The sequence below is a fragment of the Homalodisca vitripennis genome, chromosome 2 (genome assembly GCF_021130785.1).
Source record: "Homalodisca vitripennis isolate AUS2020 chromosome 2, UT_GWSS_2.1, whole genome shotgun sequence".
Lineage (NCBI taxonomy): Eukaryota > Metazoa > Arthropoda > Insecta > Hemiptera > Cicadellidae > Homalodisca > Homalodisca vitripennis.
This window is the reverse complement of record NC_060208.1, coordinates 146046891-146064963: the sequence shown is the minus strand read 5'-3', so window position 1 is coordinate 146064963 and position 18073 is coordinate 146046891. Positions and strand designations below refer to the sequence as shown.

Below are 18073 nucleotides of genomic sequence, written 5' to 3'. Positions count from 1 at the left end.
CAACGCAATCAAGTAACAACTTGGAGAGTCATTGGAATCTCATTTTAATGACTTCTTTGTGGACTTTATGTTGTATCAGTCCTTAAAACTATACAATATTTTCTAACTCTCTGTAGTATCTGACTGATTTGTTTACTAATGAAATAATACGGTTGGTTGGGTTCCCAAGTGCTCTGTAGAGGCCATGTGGTATCATCTTATTGATTTTATCCTTATAAATGTCCATCCCCATTAACACACTCGCATTTGTGTATTGGTTGGGTTATAGATTTGTCTTCTTTCAATGCAAGCAGGTCATTTCATTCTTCTTTCGATACATTCAGTTAAGGTAACTTAATTTTCTTAGCACAGATTCAACAGATTTAAGTTTAGACTTTACTGGAGTAGAGATGTGTTAGGCCTATTAATTTCTTCATTAGTGAGGTTATTATTAGATTTTTTACATTAGAATGCTGTTAATTTGGTTTAATTCATGCATATTATTTACCTGAAGCTTTCGACGAGTTAAATTGTAATATAACAGTTTTTCTACATGGTTTAACCGGAAAACATACCAATGTTTTCATGGTCGTCATGGCATAATCCAAGAAATAAGGTTACTAGGAATAATTGTTCTCATAACAAACAAAGGAGTTCATGTCTAGTATAGTATGTGAGAATATAAACACTCAATGATTACAGGCATTATCATCGCATTTCATCACTTTCAGTTATACTTTAGTGACCTTGAAAGATAACGACCAACTTGTAGCAATGCAACAGTGTGGATCCACTAGTGTCAAGAGAATGTGTACATTTGTGTTCTTTTAGGTTGAAGTGGGAAAGTATTTGCTCTATTATCGTTGATCTTATTTAGCTTTAGTAATAAACAGAATGTGAATAACTAGCTTGGCATAATATTAACAAGAACATGCTTACTCTGCTTGTGAATAGCCTGTCTCGTATTTGTATCAATGTAATCGTTTGTTAGCTCTGATAATAATGTGAGCACAATTGTAACTCTTATCATTTTATCAAAAATAATAATGAAAAACAAATTTCTTATTGATTTTTTCAGTTAAAATATACAACCTGTATTATTTTGTAATTGATTATTGTTATTTGTAATTTACCTTATTGTAGATTCATAATACTGTAAAACGCTATGCTTTATAACATAGCGATTATTAGTATAAACGGTTTTTGTCGTAAACAATGCATTCATTATAATAAGAATTATCTCTTTATTACTTCTTAATCAGAGAAGGTAGATTTCACGTGTGGATATCATCTCGAAATGACAAAATAAAGATACATTAACAGTGTAGATAGAAAGATACATTAACAGTGTAGATAGTTAAGATGTACAACACTGAATTTGAGATGATTCATACTCGTATCCCATTTAAATATTTAGAAATTCCGTAACTTTGGAATCCCACAACAGAAAGTCTTTGTTACCATATAGTGTACATTTGTTCATAAAATTTCGATTTAATTTAGCGGAAATCAATCAAAAAACTACATTTGTAAACTACCTAGAACAATTCGTGTTGTATGATTAAGATACTTGTAAACATGTTATACGTCCCTTTTAAAAATCTCACAGTAGATACCCACTTTGTTGAAAATGATTTCAGCATTCCAAATATATCTATCGCCTTGGTCTATGACATGACAACTGAAGTATAATTATTTATTTTGAAAACTTTTATCGGCCACTATCTTGGACCTTAATAGTTATCGATAAAAGCGGAAGAATAAAACTTACTACTTAAATTGCTTAACAATTTAAAACATAGTAATGGCCGCCACATTTTATTTTTTGAGACTTGCTAATGATCGTATTTAAGCCATATATAAGAAATAGCCTACACAATTTAGTTAATCAGCTAGAAATTACGCCAAATATAATGAACAACGTTATTTCAGCAATATTTCTATATTCTACTAAAAAAAACTTTTATGGCTGTTATCTGAAAGTTTTACAGAATATCATAAAAACGAAATAACTACTATTATTTTAAATGGCTTGAAAATTATAGCAATTCTTTTTTGGGGTACATATTTTTATATAAAACCTAATAATGCCTGTCTGTGTTAAGAATTTGTGTGTTATTCATTTGCGATAAAAAATCCTGGACCGACTGTAATGAAGTTTTTTATGGCCATTTATAGGTCCATGGTTAACACATTAACACTTTGGCCTATCTTTGTTCCAAAAATCCCTCCAGGAAAGGCCTACTGGTCTTTCCTTATCACTCCATTATCCGTTATATTTAAGGATCTGTCAAAGTCAAGAACAGTAAGTATAATAATTTATACATATTTAAACAGGCGATAGCAAATGTTTGTTGTTATTCATATTTAAAATTCAGTTACAATTTACAAATGTAATGTTGCGTGCAGAAGGTATTGTTTGTCTGGGTTTAGAATTTTAGATACAGAATGATTGTGAAAAGTGCAATCATCTTAACGTGTTATTTAAAACTTGTCATATCCCTTATTTATCATTTATACCATCATTTGTCAGTAAAGCAGAACCTTATCAAACTTTATAGAAGTATAAAAGTGAGTGGATACATCTCCATGTAGATTAAATAGACCTTGAAATTCTGAGATAACAAATGTGACATTTATGCCCGATAAGCAAAAGTTGAAGTCTTATTGCCGGTAGTTTAGAGATTACTGAACATTAATTTTGTTTTGAGGATAACTTGTTGAGGTAACAATAATTTTTGTTATCTCTAACGTTTAAAAGCTGAATGTACAATACAAAATTTGTATTTGCAGTTCTGCAGAATTGTAATATCATGTGAAATGACAATACAAGATATCAAAACTTCTGTGGCTGACATTACTCATGATTAAAAAAATAATTCTAGAAATATGGGTCAGATATGTGTCGTTTAGTCGCTAGCCTCCATTTTTTTTAGTTTTTATACCAATATTAGTTATATTTTTATTTTTTTTTTGTAATAGAACTTTATTACAATGGAACTTTAAACTTAAACAAACAGACGTTCAATGTTTGAGATTGCACCCATTTACTTCAATCTAGACATTGAGAATGAAAGTCTTAAAAACTTTGATTCTGTAATATTTTTGTACAATATAACACCTGTAAATAGTTCAGGCTCAAAACATGACGTTGAAATTTGTCACTTTGATAAATAAATAAAATATATGACGTAACAAATTTAAGACAATTGTAATTTGAAGCTTTCATGTTGATATTGTTCGTGTACTTTATTTTAACTTTAATAGATTGTGATTGTTTCAGACTTTACCACTTAGAAGAGGGTAATAATAACTAAAATAAAGAAGAAGTTATGGGACTTATAAGTTCACTGTTGCTCTGTCTGAGCACCTTAGTAGTGGCTCTCCTCTTATGCCTCGTCTTCTATATAAAATATATGTCAATCGTTACTTCGAAAAGCGTGGGATGCACTTTGACGGACCGTCTCTGTCGCTGACTAGCCTTATCACTTCAGCTCCTGTACAGAAGTCATTCTCGAGCATTTTAGCCGACCTTTACTCAAAAAACAAAGAACTCAAAGTGGTCGGTTATCTTTCCTTGTGGAAGAAGAAAGTCCTCATCGTTGATTTGAACGTGATAAGGGACGTCCTAGTGAAAGATTTTGACATGTTTCAAGACAGAGGCTTGTACTACAACAAAGAAGTTGACCCTCTCTCAGCACACATTTTTGCGCTGGCCGGGCATGAGTGGAAGACGACTAGAGCAAAAATGAGTCCGACGTTTTCTTCAGGGAAGATGAAGGGAATGTTCAATATCATCGTGGAATGTGCCAAAGTGATGGTCCAAGTTGCGGAACAATTATCGTCCAGAAATAAATTTGTTGATTGCCAGACGTTGTTCTCCAGATATGGATTAGCGGTTATATCGAACACTTCCTTTGGTCTTGACAGCGACGCTTTGACCAATGAGGATTCTAGATTTGTCAAGATGGCCAACAAGCTATTCGCGCCGACGGCAGAAAGAATACTGACAGCACTTCTCAGGTTCAACAATGATGTAGCCAGATTGTTCAAGATGAAAGTAACCCCCCCGGATGTCTCCGACTTCTTTATATCTCTTGTGATGGATGCCATCAAGTACAGGGAGGCCAACGGCGTCGTTAGAAATGATTACTTGCAACTTCTGATTCAACTTCGAGATTCTGGATCTTTTGGAACTGAAGGTGAAAAAAATTGATTTTTTCTTTTAAAAAGTTTACTACGATTATTTTAAAATAACATTTATTTTAGATTTTTATTGTAACAAGGTTTAAGTAATTTCCTAAAACATCTTCAATATAAAATAGGGATGATTAAATGATAAAATCTATTATCAAAAAATTTATATGTAAATTCAACACCTTATTAAGGATTCGTAAGAGCCTTCCAAAAATCGTTTCGTTATCCATTAGTCTGTCAATACTTCAAAGGTTTCGCTTAGTGAAGTGAAAAAACAAACTTTATTCATTTTGGAGACAAAAGGTTAAAGAGCAGTCTGTCTCTCTCTGTCTGCAAGTCTGTCTGTCAGAACAATATTTTGATAATGAATGTTAAAGCTTGCCACATAGGCTCCTGTGGTCCAAGGTAAACTCTTGCGGATTTTTTAGGTCAAACAGTTAAAGGCCATTTCACCTGTCTGTCTAACTGACCGCCTGGGTGATACTTTTTACAAGGCGTAAAGGTCCTAGAGACTCGAAACCTTACTTAATGGGTTTCTTTTTCCAAGAGAGAGCTGTATTGAATTTGGGATCAAAAGCTCTAACGGCAGTCCGTCCGTCTGTGCGAATTGTCGTGTTCTGTTGGATACTCTGATATTCTACTGTATCGGTTCATTTTCAAATAACCCTATTAACTTTCATAAGCAAGAAAGTAAAGAAAGTACCGCGTGCTCATAATAAATAAGGGTTCGTTGTTGCAATAAATAATTGGTCCGCTTACAGTAATCACGTTAAAACTCGACACGGTACAGTTTGTAACATTAAATATAAGTAGATGAGTTGAATTTATTGAGAAGTGTTATGCTTTTTCCGTATTAAGAAACTACTAATTCTTAAAGTTAATTGGTTATGTTCGACAGATGCTAAAGTAAGATTCTCAGACATGGAAGTGGCTGCTGAGGCATTCGTGTTTATCGTGGCCGGATCTGAGACAACGTCCCGAGCCATGAGTTTCTGTCTGTACGAGCTGGCAATGAACCCCGCTGTACAGGCGAGGCTCCTGGAGGAGGTCGACTCTCTCCGGGAGATTTCTTATGACAGCATTACCAACTTGGAGTATCTCGACATGGTTGTTGACGGTATGTAATGTCTTAAGTACTCACTAAGTACAGAAGAATAACAGTTTCATATAAGCTTTTATATTTACACCAAACAATTAAGCGTGTCAATTTGAATTTAGCATTTTAATCTTATACATCCTGCTGCTCATAAAAGAGCAATATAAGAAATTTGCAGATGCTATCATATTTCATTGCATAACTGATATAACAATGGCTTGATTACGCCCGTAATACTAGTTTATTTTGTTTCCTTTGATAAAAAGTACGCTCCCATATAAAATTTAATTCCTTTAACTGCAACAAATCGGAGTAAAGTAATTATACTTAATAAAATAACCTCATGTAACTATCCTTTTCTAAATTTAGACCATGAAGAAGTTTAGTTTGTATAAACCTCAAATGTACTATTTCTAAATGATAAATTTTAAGTTTATTTGGATTCTGAATTCGGTTAATACTGAAAAAAAAAACATTTATTGAATTTTTATGCTCCATTGCATGAGTCGAAATAGGATTGGATTTAATTTTAAGATTTTTACCGCTGCAATGTTTGGGCATTATAATGTTCAATGCAGACATTTTCTTACCAATGTGCAGTTTTACACGACAATTGGTAAATGAAATTGCTTGATGTACAAGTAATTTTACAAAGTATCGGGTAGTTTCTTTTTATTGAAATACTACAGGTCTTTTGAAAAATAGATGCATATTTCAACTGTTTGTGTTAGGAGTAATAAAAAATTAGATTGATGACAGATAGGGGTTAAATTATACTTATATTTATTTATATATTTTTTAAGGAATCAGAGCTACTATTTACACTTTTGCTATTGATTAAAAAAGAACTTTTATCCGAAAAAAATCTATTTCCTTCACAAGAAGAACTTTTTTTAAGTCGAACACATTTATTGATTTAGGCTAATACAGATTATTAGTAACAATACAAAATGAAAATAAATTGGTTGAACAGTAAGGAATTACTGTAAAAACAATACATGGAACACAAAACCGATTATTTTAAAATTATTTGAATGAGTTATGATCGGTTTGAATTAAATCCTAACTTTGAATAGAACGTTTCAATAATAACTAGGATTTCCAAATTAATCTTGAAGGAACAAAAGTACCCAAAGATGTTTTAATGAGGGCTTTTAATGGTTGAAGACCTATCGAGAAAGTTATAAGAATAAAAGAAGTGGTCGTTAAGAGGCACTTGTTTCAACTTCGGCAACCTTCCAATCAATCACTTCTCGTGAAATGGAATCCCTTTTACAAAAACTGTCACTATCAATTTGTTTGAAAGATGAATGAAAATTCGTTATTAATGTTAAAAAATGATATGGATGGTCTTTTACTAGCAAATATAATGTGTATTTATTGAGTGAGCCTTGAATGTCGAACTAGAGGTGACAAATGTTCCAATAGTATAGGAATTTAATTAAGTATATTATGTTCTCGGGGCCTTAAATTAAGTTGTGACTATATAAACCACCTTTAAATATGTTGTAAATTTCATATAAAAAGTTATTTATTTATGGTGTTAATTAATGACCTCTATTAGAAGTAAATAATAGTTCAAAATATCTTCATAAGGACTAATAACTTTAAGATAGGAGTATGACACACCACGTGTCGCGTAACAGGCTAAACCGTAGTTGCATGCAACATTTCATATGTATTACTCTTTTCTCTCGAGATGTCTTGTGGGAAGATAGACAGAAAATCAATCAGAGTTGACAAAGGTTGAGTCAGCCAAATTCCATGTTTGGACATGCACTATCATAGAAAACATTTTTGTAGATGTAGAAATGAAGTATCAACAAAGATTTAAAGTATACGAATGAAATATTTCTCCTCTTATCATTCCACATGATAAAATCGAGTTTTGGTCTATTAAGTTAGGTTTCCTAGCAGTGTTCAAATAACAAGATATAGGTAGGGCTTTACAGCACAAGAGTGCACATTTATTGTCCATTCTATTAAATTGTCATTTCACTCTATGAACACAAGTATCCCATATGAAAATCTCATACGATTGTTCTCTATTTGTTTGCGTATAGCTATTTTCTCGTTATCATAATGATTACCAATAATATAAAAATATTCACTGATGCTCAGCCGAATCCCATGGATTGACATGCACCATCATCGGACACAGTGTTCATCATACATAAATAAAGCTTTATGCAATATTTAAAATCTATAGATCATTCCGCTTTCGAGATATTGTGCAGACAGACACACAGACAGACAGGAATGAAATGTCTTACCTGTCGACTAATAGGCTTCGATAAAGTTCGGAAAACTAGGAGGTAAGATTTCAGAATGTATGAATATATTGTGATTTGTCAGTATTGCATTCGGTTAACTGACTGTGCACTGGCTGACAGTCTACCTTAGTAGATACAAGGTGTACGTCATACTTCGGGCGTAACAAGCTTCACTGGGGTTGTATGATAAATTTAATTCAATAGTACAATTATTCTTGAAATGTCCTTCGAATAGCCAGACGGGGAGACGATTATATAAAAAGAAGTTGATACAAAAATGGCGCATCATAGAAGTGATTCTTGTAGAAATGAAGTTTCATGCAAAATTTCAAGTCTACATATGAAATCTTCCTCGACATATCTTACTAGATAATCAATAAAAATTTTGTTTATTTTATTGGTTGTCATATAAGTGTTTAAATAATTAAAGTGTATACACCAAGTCAGTACAAAGTGATGCTGCGTGTGTTGGGATGGTTAGGTGACAGGTTTCAATGCGTCACTTGTTTGAATTATTTATGGGTGTACTGAGTGTGTTTATAATTTATTTATCTATTTTCTCGTTGCCATTTTGGTTACTAATAAGATAGTTAGTATAAAAATAATTGATACCGCATAACCAAATCCCTTGTAGTGATATATACCATTATCGATCTCGGTGTTCCTCATATATAAATGATGTCTTATGTACAATTTAAAGTCTATAGGTAAGGAATTTTGTTTTCCAGATATCATGCAAACAGGAAGACAGACTGACAGAAATGAAAATTTTCCAGCAACATGAGTGATACAGTTTGCTAAAGCCCAGCCAATTAGTAAAATCATCGTATTTATTTATCTGGTGTTTTGTAATATAGTTTGTGGTTAGGAATTATGGGATTGCAAAAGAGCTACAACTTGCGGAAAATATTTATGGAATTAAATTCATAACGGAAAAGTTAGAGAGGAGATTTAATTGTTATAAATATTATGTACATGAACTAAAGAAGAGGTAGATCAAAATAAATATCAGTAACTAACAGCGACTCTGCTTTGTTATAATCCAAGAATCCGATAACACGACAATTACAACGATAATGATGCCAGATTTATGGCAAAGTTAGGATGAATAAAAAGAAAGCTCCACTAGGGTTGGCTTTGTTGAAGACTAGTTCCAGTTATCTGTCCTGGTCAATCACGGGCCACAAACCAGACTATCGCTCCTTTGAGCTGCTCATATAACTGGTAACATGTATGTACCAATTACAATCGTACGAAAAATACATGTTTACTACCCCCGGTAAACGAAAAAGAAATTGTGTCATCCTACTGAGTGATAGCCTTCAACAGTGCTCAGCCCAAATTCCATGGTTGGACAAGCATCATCAGTTCATCCATGTCTATATAGAGATGAAGCGTTATGCAAAATGTTACCACATGATGCATTCTTGTTTTTGTCCACTAAATTGAGTTTAACATCATTGATGATATAATAAAATGTCTACACACTAAGCCATCATACAGGATAGGACAGTTAGGCGACATGCGGTAATATGTTACACGTTAATATTTCTTAATAGTTCTGAGCTTGTTTACAAAGTTAATTAATGTAATTAAAGTTTAAAAAACAAAATATATTCGAGAGTAGCTAAATAAATTTAATATATTATATTTATTTAGCTATTTAAAAAGGGGTTTTTATGTTTATTTTGATGTTTTGCTACAAAAAATTAAACATTGTTTTCAAAAACAGAATTGGTCCAAGGAATGGTTGACACATCAAATCATACAACAATAACATCTAGCACAGTTGAAACGCCCAGAAAGAAAACAACCATTACCCCAATTCTTATCTGATAGGAGTTTGATTCATTTAGTTCCTTTCCAAACTCCATTTCGTAAACTTCTTTAAACATTTATACTATTTGAACTATTTCTAAGCATCTTTTTATGTTTGCTTACCGATACTTCCAATAGTATTGAGCCAAGTTCTTAAATAAAAGCTATTTTCCTTTTTATTTCCTTGGTTGAACTGCTAAGGTTTTAAAAATCTTTATTTTTAAATATACCTTCATTTTAATTTTAAATAGTTTTAAAATGTATAAACTATTGCTTTAGTTATGGTATTAGTTTCCCAATATCAAACGCAATTGATTGAATCAACATTTCCACTAAACTAAATGCACATCAATATTAATATTTATGACTTTAATTTGCTTAAATTTAATACAATTTATTAACTTCCATAAAGGAACTGCAATATAGTACAAACTTAATAATCATGTTTTTCAGAAACGCTAAGAAAGTACCCTCCTGTGGCATTTTTAGTCCGTGAGAGTTCTCAGGATTACGAAATCGCTGGTACAAAGATTGTAATCGAGAAAGGCACTCAAGTTTTGATGTCAGTACAAGGACTTCACTACGACCCAGACCTGTTCCCAGACCCGGAACAGTTCATTCCTGAACGGTTCAGCAAGGAGAATAAGGTCAACATTAAACCTTACTCATACATGCCATTCGGCGAAGGACCTAGATTTTGTATAGGTAAGTCATTATGTAGTAATCTAATGAATAAGAAGTGACAAGCATGTTCCTTTCAAGTATATCTTTGAGTGTCAGAGTACGATCTTCTAAGTACATTTCTAAATGATTACATACAGCAATGATAGAATCTCATATTTTAGCTTGAACTACAAATATAAAAGATTAAATATATTTTCACATCAAGCATTTTCCAAACATTTCCTGTATAATAATTGAATTAAAAATAACAGTGCTATGTTTAGAGATGAAAACCAAAATTCTTTCTAGAACATTAAATTAGTTATTACGTTTTTCATGAAATATTGCAAACTACGATTGTATGTGTCTTTCTTTCAGGAATGGAATACTCGTATGTTTGAAACATAACAACAGTTTTCTTAATGGATTAATACGAGCCAAGCACGCTCGTATGGAACTCACAAGCATATTGTTTGTATACTTAAATGAAATGTACGTTATAGGTCAGAGATTTGGAAAAATGACGGTGAAGACTGGGCTTGCAATGCTGCTCAGAAAGTTCCAGGTACACCGTTCTCCTTCCACTCCAGAAACGATAAAGTTTCACCCAAGGACCGTCATCACTACTGCCCTTGGAGGAATTTGGCTTAAACTGACAGACAGGAGTTCCGGAGAAACTGTTGACTTAGATGGTGATCGTTGAAGATCAAAGACACACATTTGAGTGCATTAACTCTTAAAATTAAGATTATGGTCATAATTCACAAAATTGTTTTTAAATATTCAGTTATTAAATCAAAATAAAATGCTAGAACACATTTAAACAATTTAAAGTGTATTACTTCTTTTGCTGCAAGCTACATATGTGTGTGTTTTGTACGTATTTTTAATAAAGTATTGTGTTTTGATTAGTTATTCAGGGCAAGTTGATCCATCAACGCCCAACAAAAAAAGCATTACAGATACAGAAATGAAATTTGGTTCATACTATCTTGTGCACTAGAGGCGCATTAAGAAAGGACTTTTTTCTCCGATCGCATTCTTTTTTGACATAAGTAGGCTTTTTAGAACTGCGTATATATATGTATGTGTGTATATATATATATATATATATATATATATATATATATATACATAATGGTTATTTAAACGCATATGTGACAGATACAGCCAAATACTAAATATTTTTATCGTAAAAAGTAAGGCCTCTGCAGTGTAATGGTAGCACATTCATCCGGCAAGTGAGAGATCCGGGTATGAGTCCGGGAGGAGCAAGTACTTTTGAGATTTAATGTCAATTTAAATTAAATTCGGCTATTACCATTCATAAAAATTAATATATAATATGGTACTTTTGCACTAAGTAGTTTAAAGATTATGCAAAAATTTTCGATTTCAAAAAACCCTTCTTCATATATATATATATATATATATATATATATATATCTTCATATATATATGTACAAAACATACATACTGTTCATTGTTCACAAAATTTAACTAAGTTTAATTATTTTTTTGGCAAAAATGTATTTGTTAAAGTTTTTTTGGTTATGTTTTTAATTGTTGGTTTGGGTTTTGTGTCTATGTTTTATTAAATCAGTGTGTTTTTGATTAAGGGTTTTTCGTAGGTAGTTTTAATATTTGTACATTTTAAATAAGCTGCAGTACTATAATGTGCCACATTTTTAAAGTTAAATTCAGATTGTCGTACAATGGCATCGTTATATAACAAGGTAATTTTATACATCAACAAGTACTAACTGAAATAAGCTGATTTAAACTTTTCCTATTATTATGTCATCGAGAGAAGACGACCCACAAGCTAAATAAGGAGTCGACAGATTAATTATAAACCTATCGTTTAAAATCAAGTCGTATCTTAACATATATATTCATTTTTTTAAGATGCACATCTATTAATGTATTACACTACTTTTATACCAAAAGTTTAAAGAAATCATTTTAAAAAAATGTCAAGTTGACCATTTTGAAAAATAAATAAATATCTTGTACTAATAAAATCATATCAGATGTGTATGAATTATTGCCATAATTGTATTATTGTGAAAAGAATATCCATATTATTGATTATAGTAATAACATAGTTTAATTTTAATAATTATTTACACTCTTAAAAGGATAACGAAGTTAACTGGTTCTACAGAAGACTCGAGAGAAAACAAGATATTGTTTTCAGAATTAAAGATGGAAAAGCAATACGCTTTAAATAACAGATGCCAACAAAATTGCATATAAGGTCAGTCCAGCTTGTGTTTTATAGAGTGGTCGACATTTATAAATTTGTCCTTGTTATTTTAGTCCAAAGTTTAAATTTCAGATTCGTGTGGAAATTAATAGGTTGATCAATCTCGGTTTATGCATTATAGTTTGTTTAAGTTTTGTTTGATTAATTTTCAGTATTTGTTCTGTTGGGAAAAAGTTATAGATTAAATATCCAGTTGAGAAGTGACATAAAAGTGTATTACTTTAAGCAAACAGTAAACGTATATGAAATACTCAAAACAAGTAAAATTATTTGTACGTTTCATGACTCAAGTTATATCATTTAGGAGTAAACTGAGAGTGAAAGGGGTTCAAATAAGGCCCACATAAGGGGTTCACATGTATATTTATATACATACACTTTTTGTATTGAATAACAATTTAAAAACTTCATACTTTAATTAGTGATAAACATGTTTAATGTGAAATAAGTACATAGATCCACATCTAGAGTAATTTTATTTCACAGTAGGGTAAGAATAGGAGTGGCATTACGAATTATTTAATTGGTTGATAATTGAAAACGTAAATCCAAGTAATGAGAAAACTTGAGTTAAACGTCACTCAGGCAGAGCTGGGGGTGAAACCTGTCCTGAAAATTTATTAAATTGATTGATAGTTCAGGATTTTGCTCGTCACTTTATTTGCGCCATTGTTTTACCAACATTAAGTTATCTTCTAGAAGCATGTGTTATAATCCCCCAATAATTATTGAAATAATTTTTTTTATTGTTTTCTATACAGAAGTACCAGTTAATAAGTAACGTTATAAATAATAGATAAACCATGATTCTTTTCATGATTCATAAAATTAGAAAATTATTAGTATCTAATTAGCACGCTAAGAATGTCTTTAACGAGGTCTGGATTTATTGTATTTATATTTTGTATTATTATTTAATAAATTTTTAGTTTTGTGACATACATCTATTAGATAATTGTTGTATAACTGGAACTTATGTGTAATCATCAGCTATGGTAGATTATTTCAAAATAATAATATATTTCAGAGATAAGAGGGGAAATTTTTACTACATTAGACAATAATTATGAAATATTTGTATTCTTCACTGAAAGAGATATTTAGACATATTGGCGGGGAATAAGTTGTATCCTAAAATTAAGAAACGTCTGAAACCTTCAATAAATTACCGCATTACTTTTATGTCAGCCCAGATTATTCAACTGTATCGTACAATCAAAAACTTTTATTTGTCAGAATAAACCAAAGTCATTTCAATATTAATACATTCCAATTATTAACAATGGATCTGATGCATATAAAAACTAAAAATACCGTAGTTTTGATTTAATGAATGCCACTGATTTAATTTAGAAAAGAAAAATATGAGTGTAGATAATAACATAGGTTTTACCCATGATTTTATTTAACATTTATCACTTTTAACTACCTCCAAGCTAAGAAATATATATATATATATATATATATATATATATATATATATATATATATATATAATACCGATAAACTTCTTTTCAAAAATTAGATCTCCATTTATCTGCAAAGCAAGGTTAGTAGGTTGTACGATGGTTAGCTACGTTATTTGTTTGGATATGGAACACCTTCAATCGCCTTGCCTTTGTGTAGGATACGTGTAATTTAATGACTTGAAAATCACTTTGAGTTCCCATCGCTTTAAATTAATTGAAAAGGATTCTGTTGCAAAAACACTACATTTTATTTTTTGATTTAATTTACCTTACCATATAGACTAAGTGTGCCCTGAATATTTTTTCAATACACTTAAATGTAAGTGCCTTAGTTATTTTAACTTGAAGTGTTATTAATTTCAACTAAACTTTATGCTCGCAAATGTAGAAAGTGTCAAGTGATTAATATTCTATTCTTTATTTTCTCAAAGATAAAACTGCAGCAACTGAAGAGCCATTACATCTCCCAGAATTCCCAATCTGAAGAGTTTCAATTTTCTCCCGCAAGATCGCAACCCTTTTTCTTCAAACCCATGTAGCGGATGGGGGTCCCTATTGCTTCATTGTATCAAGATAGCTGGAAACACCAATCAATGTCTGCTGAAGTGTCATAGTTGACACATTTCATTACAGTGTATCACTAATTGGTTGGATTGATTAATTTGTGACACAATTTTTGATTATTTGACCTTTCTCATGTTGTGTTGGAGTGTTGTTTATCCTAGGCGTAAGTTTAAAACACGGTTTGTTAATGCGTAATACAAAAATACAATCTTTGTCGCTAAAATTGCATTGATAAATACGATGAACACGTCCTTATTAACTAGGAATTGTTTGACTACAATAGCAAAAAATTAAGATAAAAGATTGAGAATTTATTATATGAACTATTCTTTAATCTTACAGAGGTATCATATGAGATTTCACAAAATTCTGACCTGTGGAAACTAGGACATTTCCGATATTCACCACCGTTATATGTTACTAAAAGTATAACACTAAAAATCATAGTGTTATAATTTTTAAAACATTTAACGAAGAAACATGTCTGAAATCCTATTTTACTTTGAAATAATCCATGATAAACATAAAGCTTTAAAGAAACACCTGAGGAAACTATTGGAATCTATAAATAACAAAAAAAAAAAAAAAAAACGGTCAACACATATATACATATAAATGTACATACTCATAAGCATGTTAACATATCTATATTCCTTCAAATAACGTTTTAGTGTTTCTAAACAAAAAAATCCTATTATTAAGTCATAGTAGTTTTTAAATAAATAGTGTGTATTCATAAACTAAAAACTATTTAATGAAATAAGTTAGTGATTATGTGACGATTAACATTTATTTTCCTAAGGTATTATAGGATATAATTTCACTTGAGAGAAGCGAGGTGAGTGTACAGAGAACAAAATTTCACGTGAGAATATTTTAATTAACTCCAAACTCACAAATTTTACTTCATAGGCTTTTTGACTATATAATTATAAATAATCTAACACTCGCATAGAGTCCAATACACGATTGACAATAAAAACAATAATGCTGCTGGTCTAGAGTGTCAAAATAGGCATATATACATACAACACATTATACAAATTTTGTATAAGAACACGAATGATGTATCGGATCCTAGAAAAGCCTCCTAGTGTATGTTACTATTCTCGTCTGGTTTGCATAGGGTTACAAAACAACACCTCATTTTATACAATTGAAGTTATATAATAAACCAGGTCTTTAACCGGTTTCCTACTCTCACATACTAAAATTATATAACTCTCTAAAATGTGTCATATTTATTACCACACAGTTGTTAATAATAGTTAACTGCTATTTTAAAGCTTATAAAAATTCTAAATGACGAAACTTGCCCTTTATATTATATTCATATTTTTAGTATTGGAAGTACATAGAAGAATAATTAAAAAAATTGAAATTGGCACCGCTAACTATACGGCGCGGCGTTGCGTCAGAGTGCTGATTAATTATCAGAGTTGGGAGTTGGCGGATTTGATGATGACAAGTTTATTGCATCAAAAGTTTGGTGAGAACAAAGCCTGCTCCTGCTGTACCTGTTGCTTGTGAACCTTAGCTTGTGTAGTGTGGATCATAGATATATATATATTCATCTCCTGTAACTACATTATTAGTATTATTTTCTTAGTAGAAAGGTCCTACCTGTTAATATAGTTTTCTTATTCATTTCATAAATATAACATGGATAATGTGGACTCCTTTTAAACGACACAGTTTGGGCACAAATAGAACACCAATCATACGATTTTATGATACATTCTACATTAATGTGTTTTAGGGTGGTTGATTAAGAAGATTTCTTTAGAATTTCGCTCAAATATAAGGAAAAGGCTTTATATGCGACTTTATATGCTTTGTACTTGTATTAAAGACCATAGCTTGGTCAGAAACGACGGTTGTATCGTAATAAAGTTAATCAATTTCTCTGTAAAGAGATATGAATATATTCAGTTATTGATCAAAACTACTGTACTTGTAAATAAAACACCACATGACATTCGTATCTTTTAATATTTTTTTGACTCTCACATTAAAAATCTATACTACATTCAACAAAACACTTGGACCCTTTTTTAAGCGCTTGATATAAACTTTAAAAATATCCTTTTAGTTATGTAGCGAGTAGCTTCCTGCAATTGCTAATTAGGTGTTTGATGTCATCATCACATTAAAAGCGTCTTTTTTTAATCTCATCCATGAACACTTTCCGGAGAATGTCTTTCAATTACCACGTGTCCTGTATTTGTGGTTGCCTTTACTTCTTACGTGTGCTCAATAACTTGACAGAATAACTTGTTCAGAATAACGTGAAAGAATAGGAAACATACTGATAGAAAACAATGTTATTGTCACTGTTGGTTGTATGACAACAAATAACTGTGAAAAATGGTAATGGCATGCAATCAGTCATACATTAGTCTGCTAGTTTTGCAACTAAACCGTGCTAATTACCTACAAAGTAAATGATAAAAAATATATTATGTTTATCAGCTATAAATCAGTAGCATACAATTGCACAGGTACAAAAAAATGTGAGCAATATAACTAACTTTACATAAAATGTAAAGATAGGGACAAAACCATAACAAATGCAATCAACTTATAACAATACAATACGGAAACAATACAGCCGGTGACTGGGCAATAGGATCATAGACAAACATATAAGAATGAGCGCAGTACAAGAATATAAGAAAAATAAAGAACAAAAAGCGATAATATTAACCTCAACTTGTGAAAGTAGTAGTAATATCACAATAATAATAATAATAATAATAATGCATGCTTTAAATCGCGACCGTGTTCGCTATTGCATACGCCAAACTTCGCTCTCACGTAATAATTTACCAATGAGCATTATATATATATATATATATATATATATATATATATATATATATGTATGTATATATATATATATATATATATATATATATGTATGTATATATATATATATATATATATATATATATACATAAAATACTTTGTAGGTACTTTGTGCAATGGTGTCTCAGAATACAGGTCACAATAAGTCTGCACTCATTGATCTCCTACAAAGAACTTAAAAGGTCACTTTAGTGATCTGTTAGGTTAGTTATTCACCTGAGGAAGAGATCAGATTGCAGAAGTTGAAACAGTGTAATGACTTTTTGTATCACTGAACGATGGAAAATGTCTGGAAAATCCTGTTTCCTTCACAATCCTTCAATCTTCTAAAACAAATTTCAAACAAAGAATGCGTAACTGGTGAGAAAAAACTCTTCATTTGGTTTGTTAAGTATAGAGGTTAAAAAATATAGTTCTTAAGATATTTAAGCTAATCCACTAATATTATGGTTTAAACCTTAATCTAGCCAAATAAATTACCAATAGTTAACGTAAAAGAACAATGTAACAAATAATAAGTATATTAGAATAATAGTCTAACATAAAAGTACGAGACTTTTAAATACAGTATTAAATATATCGACATGAGAAATGTTTAATTCCAAAATAATTGAGAAAAATAATAAATTTAGAGTTTTGCGCTAGCGTAATGAACATTAAGGAAGTAGTGTTACATTTTGAAACTTAAAAATCAGAAATCAGTATACGTTGCTCTACAGCATACAATTTAAAAATCAAGTTGCTCTTATAGCTTAAGTGGGAGTGAAAAACTAAATATATTTTATATTTAGTTAAGTAAATAAACAACATTCTTAACAAAAAATGTTTAGAAACTTATAATATTTTTAATATTTATCTTACTAGAGAGCGTAATCTA

At 30.8% G+C, this 18073-nt stretch overlaps 1 protein-coding gene across 5 annotated transcripts; it reads left to right on the top strand.

Annotated features, from left to right (window-relative positions):
• Positions 1-718: 718 nt before the first annotated feature.
• LOC124354850 (probable cytochrome P450 6a14) lies at positions 719-10855 on the top strand. Of its 5 annotated transcripts, none has more exons than XM_046805605.1 (5): positions 719-820; positions 3263-4181; positions 5075-5293; positions 9817-10068; positions 10530-10855. In XM_046805605.1, exons 2-5 carry the CDS (start codon positions 3371-3373, stop codon positions 10727-10729), a joined length of 1482 nt encoding a protein of 493 aa, XP_046661561.1. In that variant the 5' UTR covers positions 719-820; positions 3263-3370; the 3' UTR covers positions 10730-10855. The 5 variants fall into 5 exon arrangements, with proteins under 5 accessions (XP_046661561.1, XP_046661560.1, XP_046661565.1 ...); XM_046805604.1 differs by having other exon boundaries at positions 745-824; XM_046805609.1 differs by lacking the exon at positions 719-820 and adding an exon at positions 845-983.
• Positions 10856-18073: the final 7218 nt, after the last annotated feature.

Coding starts and splice junctions, on each gene's coding strand:
- LOC124354850 (XM_046805605.1), top strand. CDS start 3,371: ATGCCTCGTCTTCTATATAAAATATATGTCAATCGTTACTTCGAAAAG. Junction 4,182..5,074: donor TGGATCTTTTGGAACTGAAG/GTGAAAAAAATT, acceptor TATGTTCGACAG/ATGCTAAAGTAAGATTCTCA. Junction 5,294..9,816: donor TCTCGACATGGTTGTTGACG/GTATGTAATGTC, acceptor CATGTTTTTCAG/AAACGCTAAGAAAGTACCCT.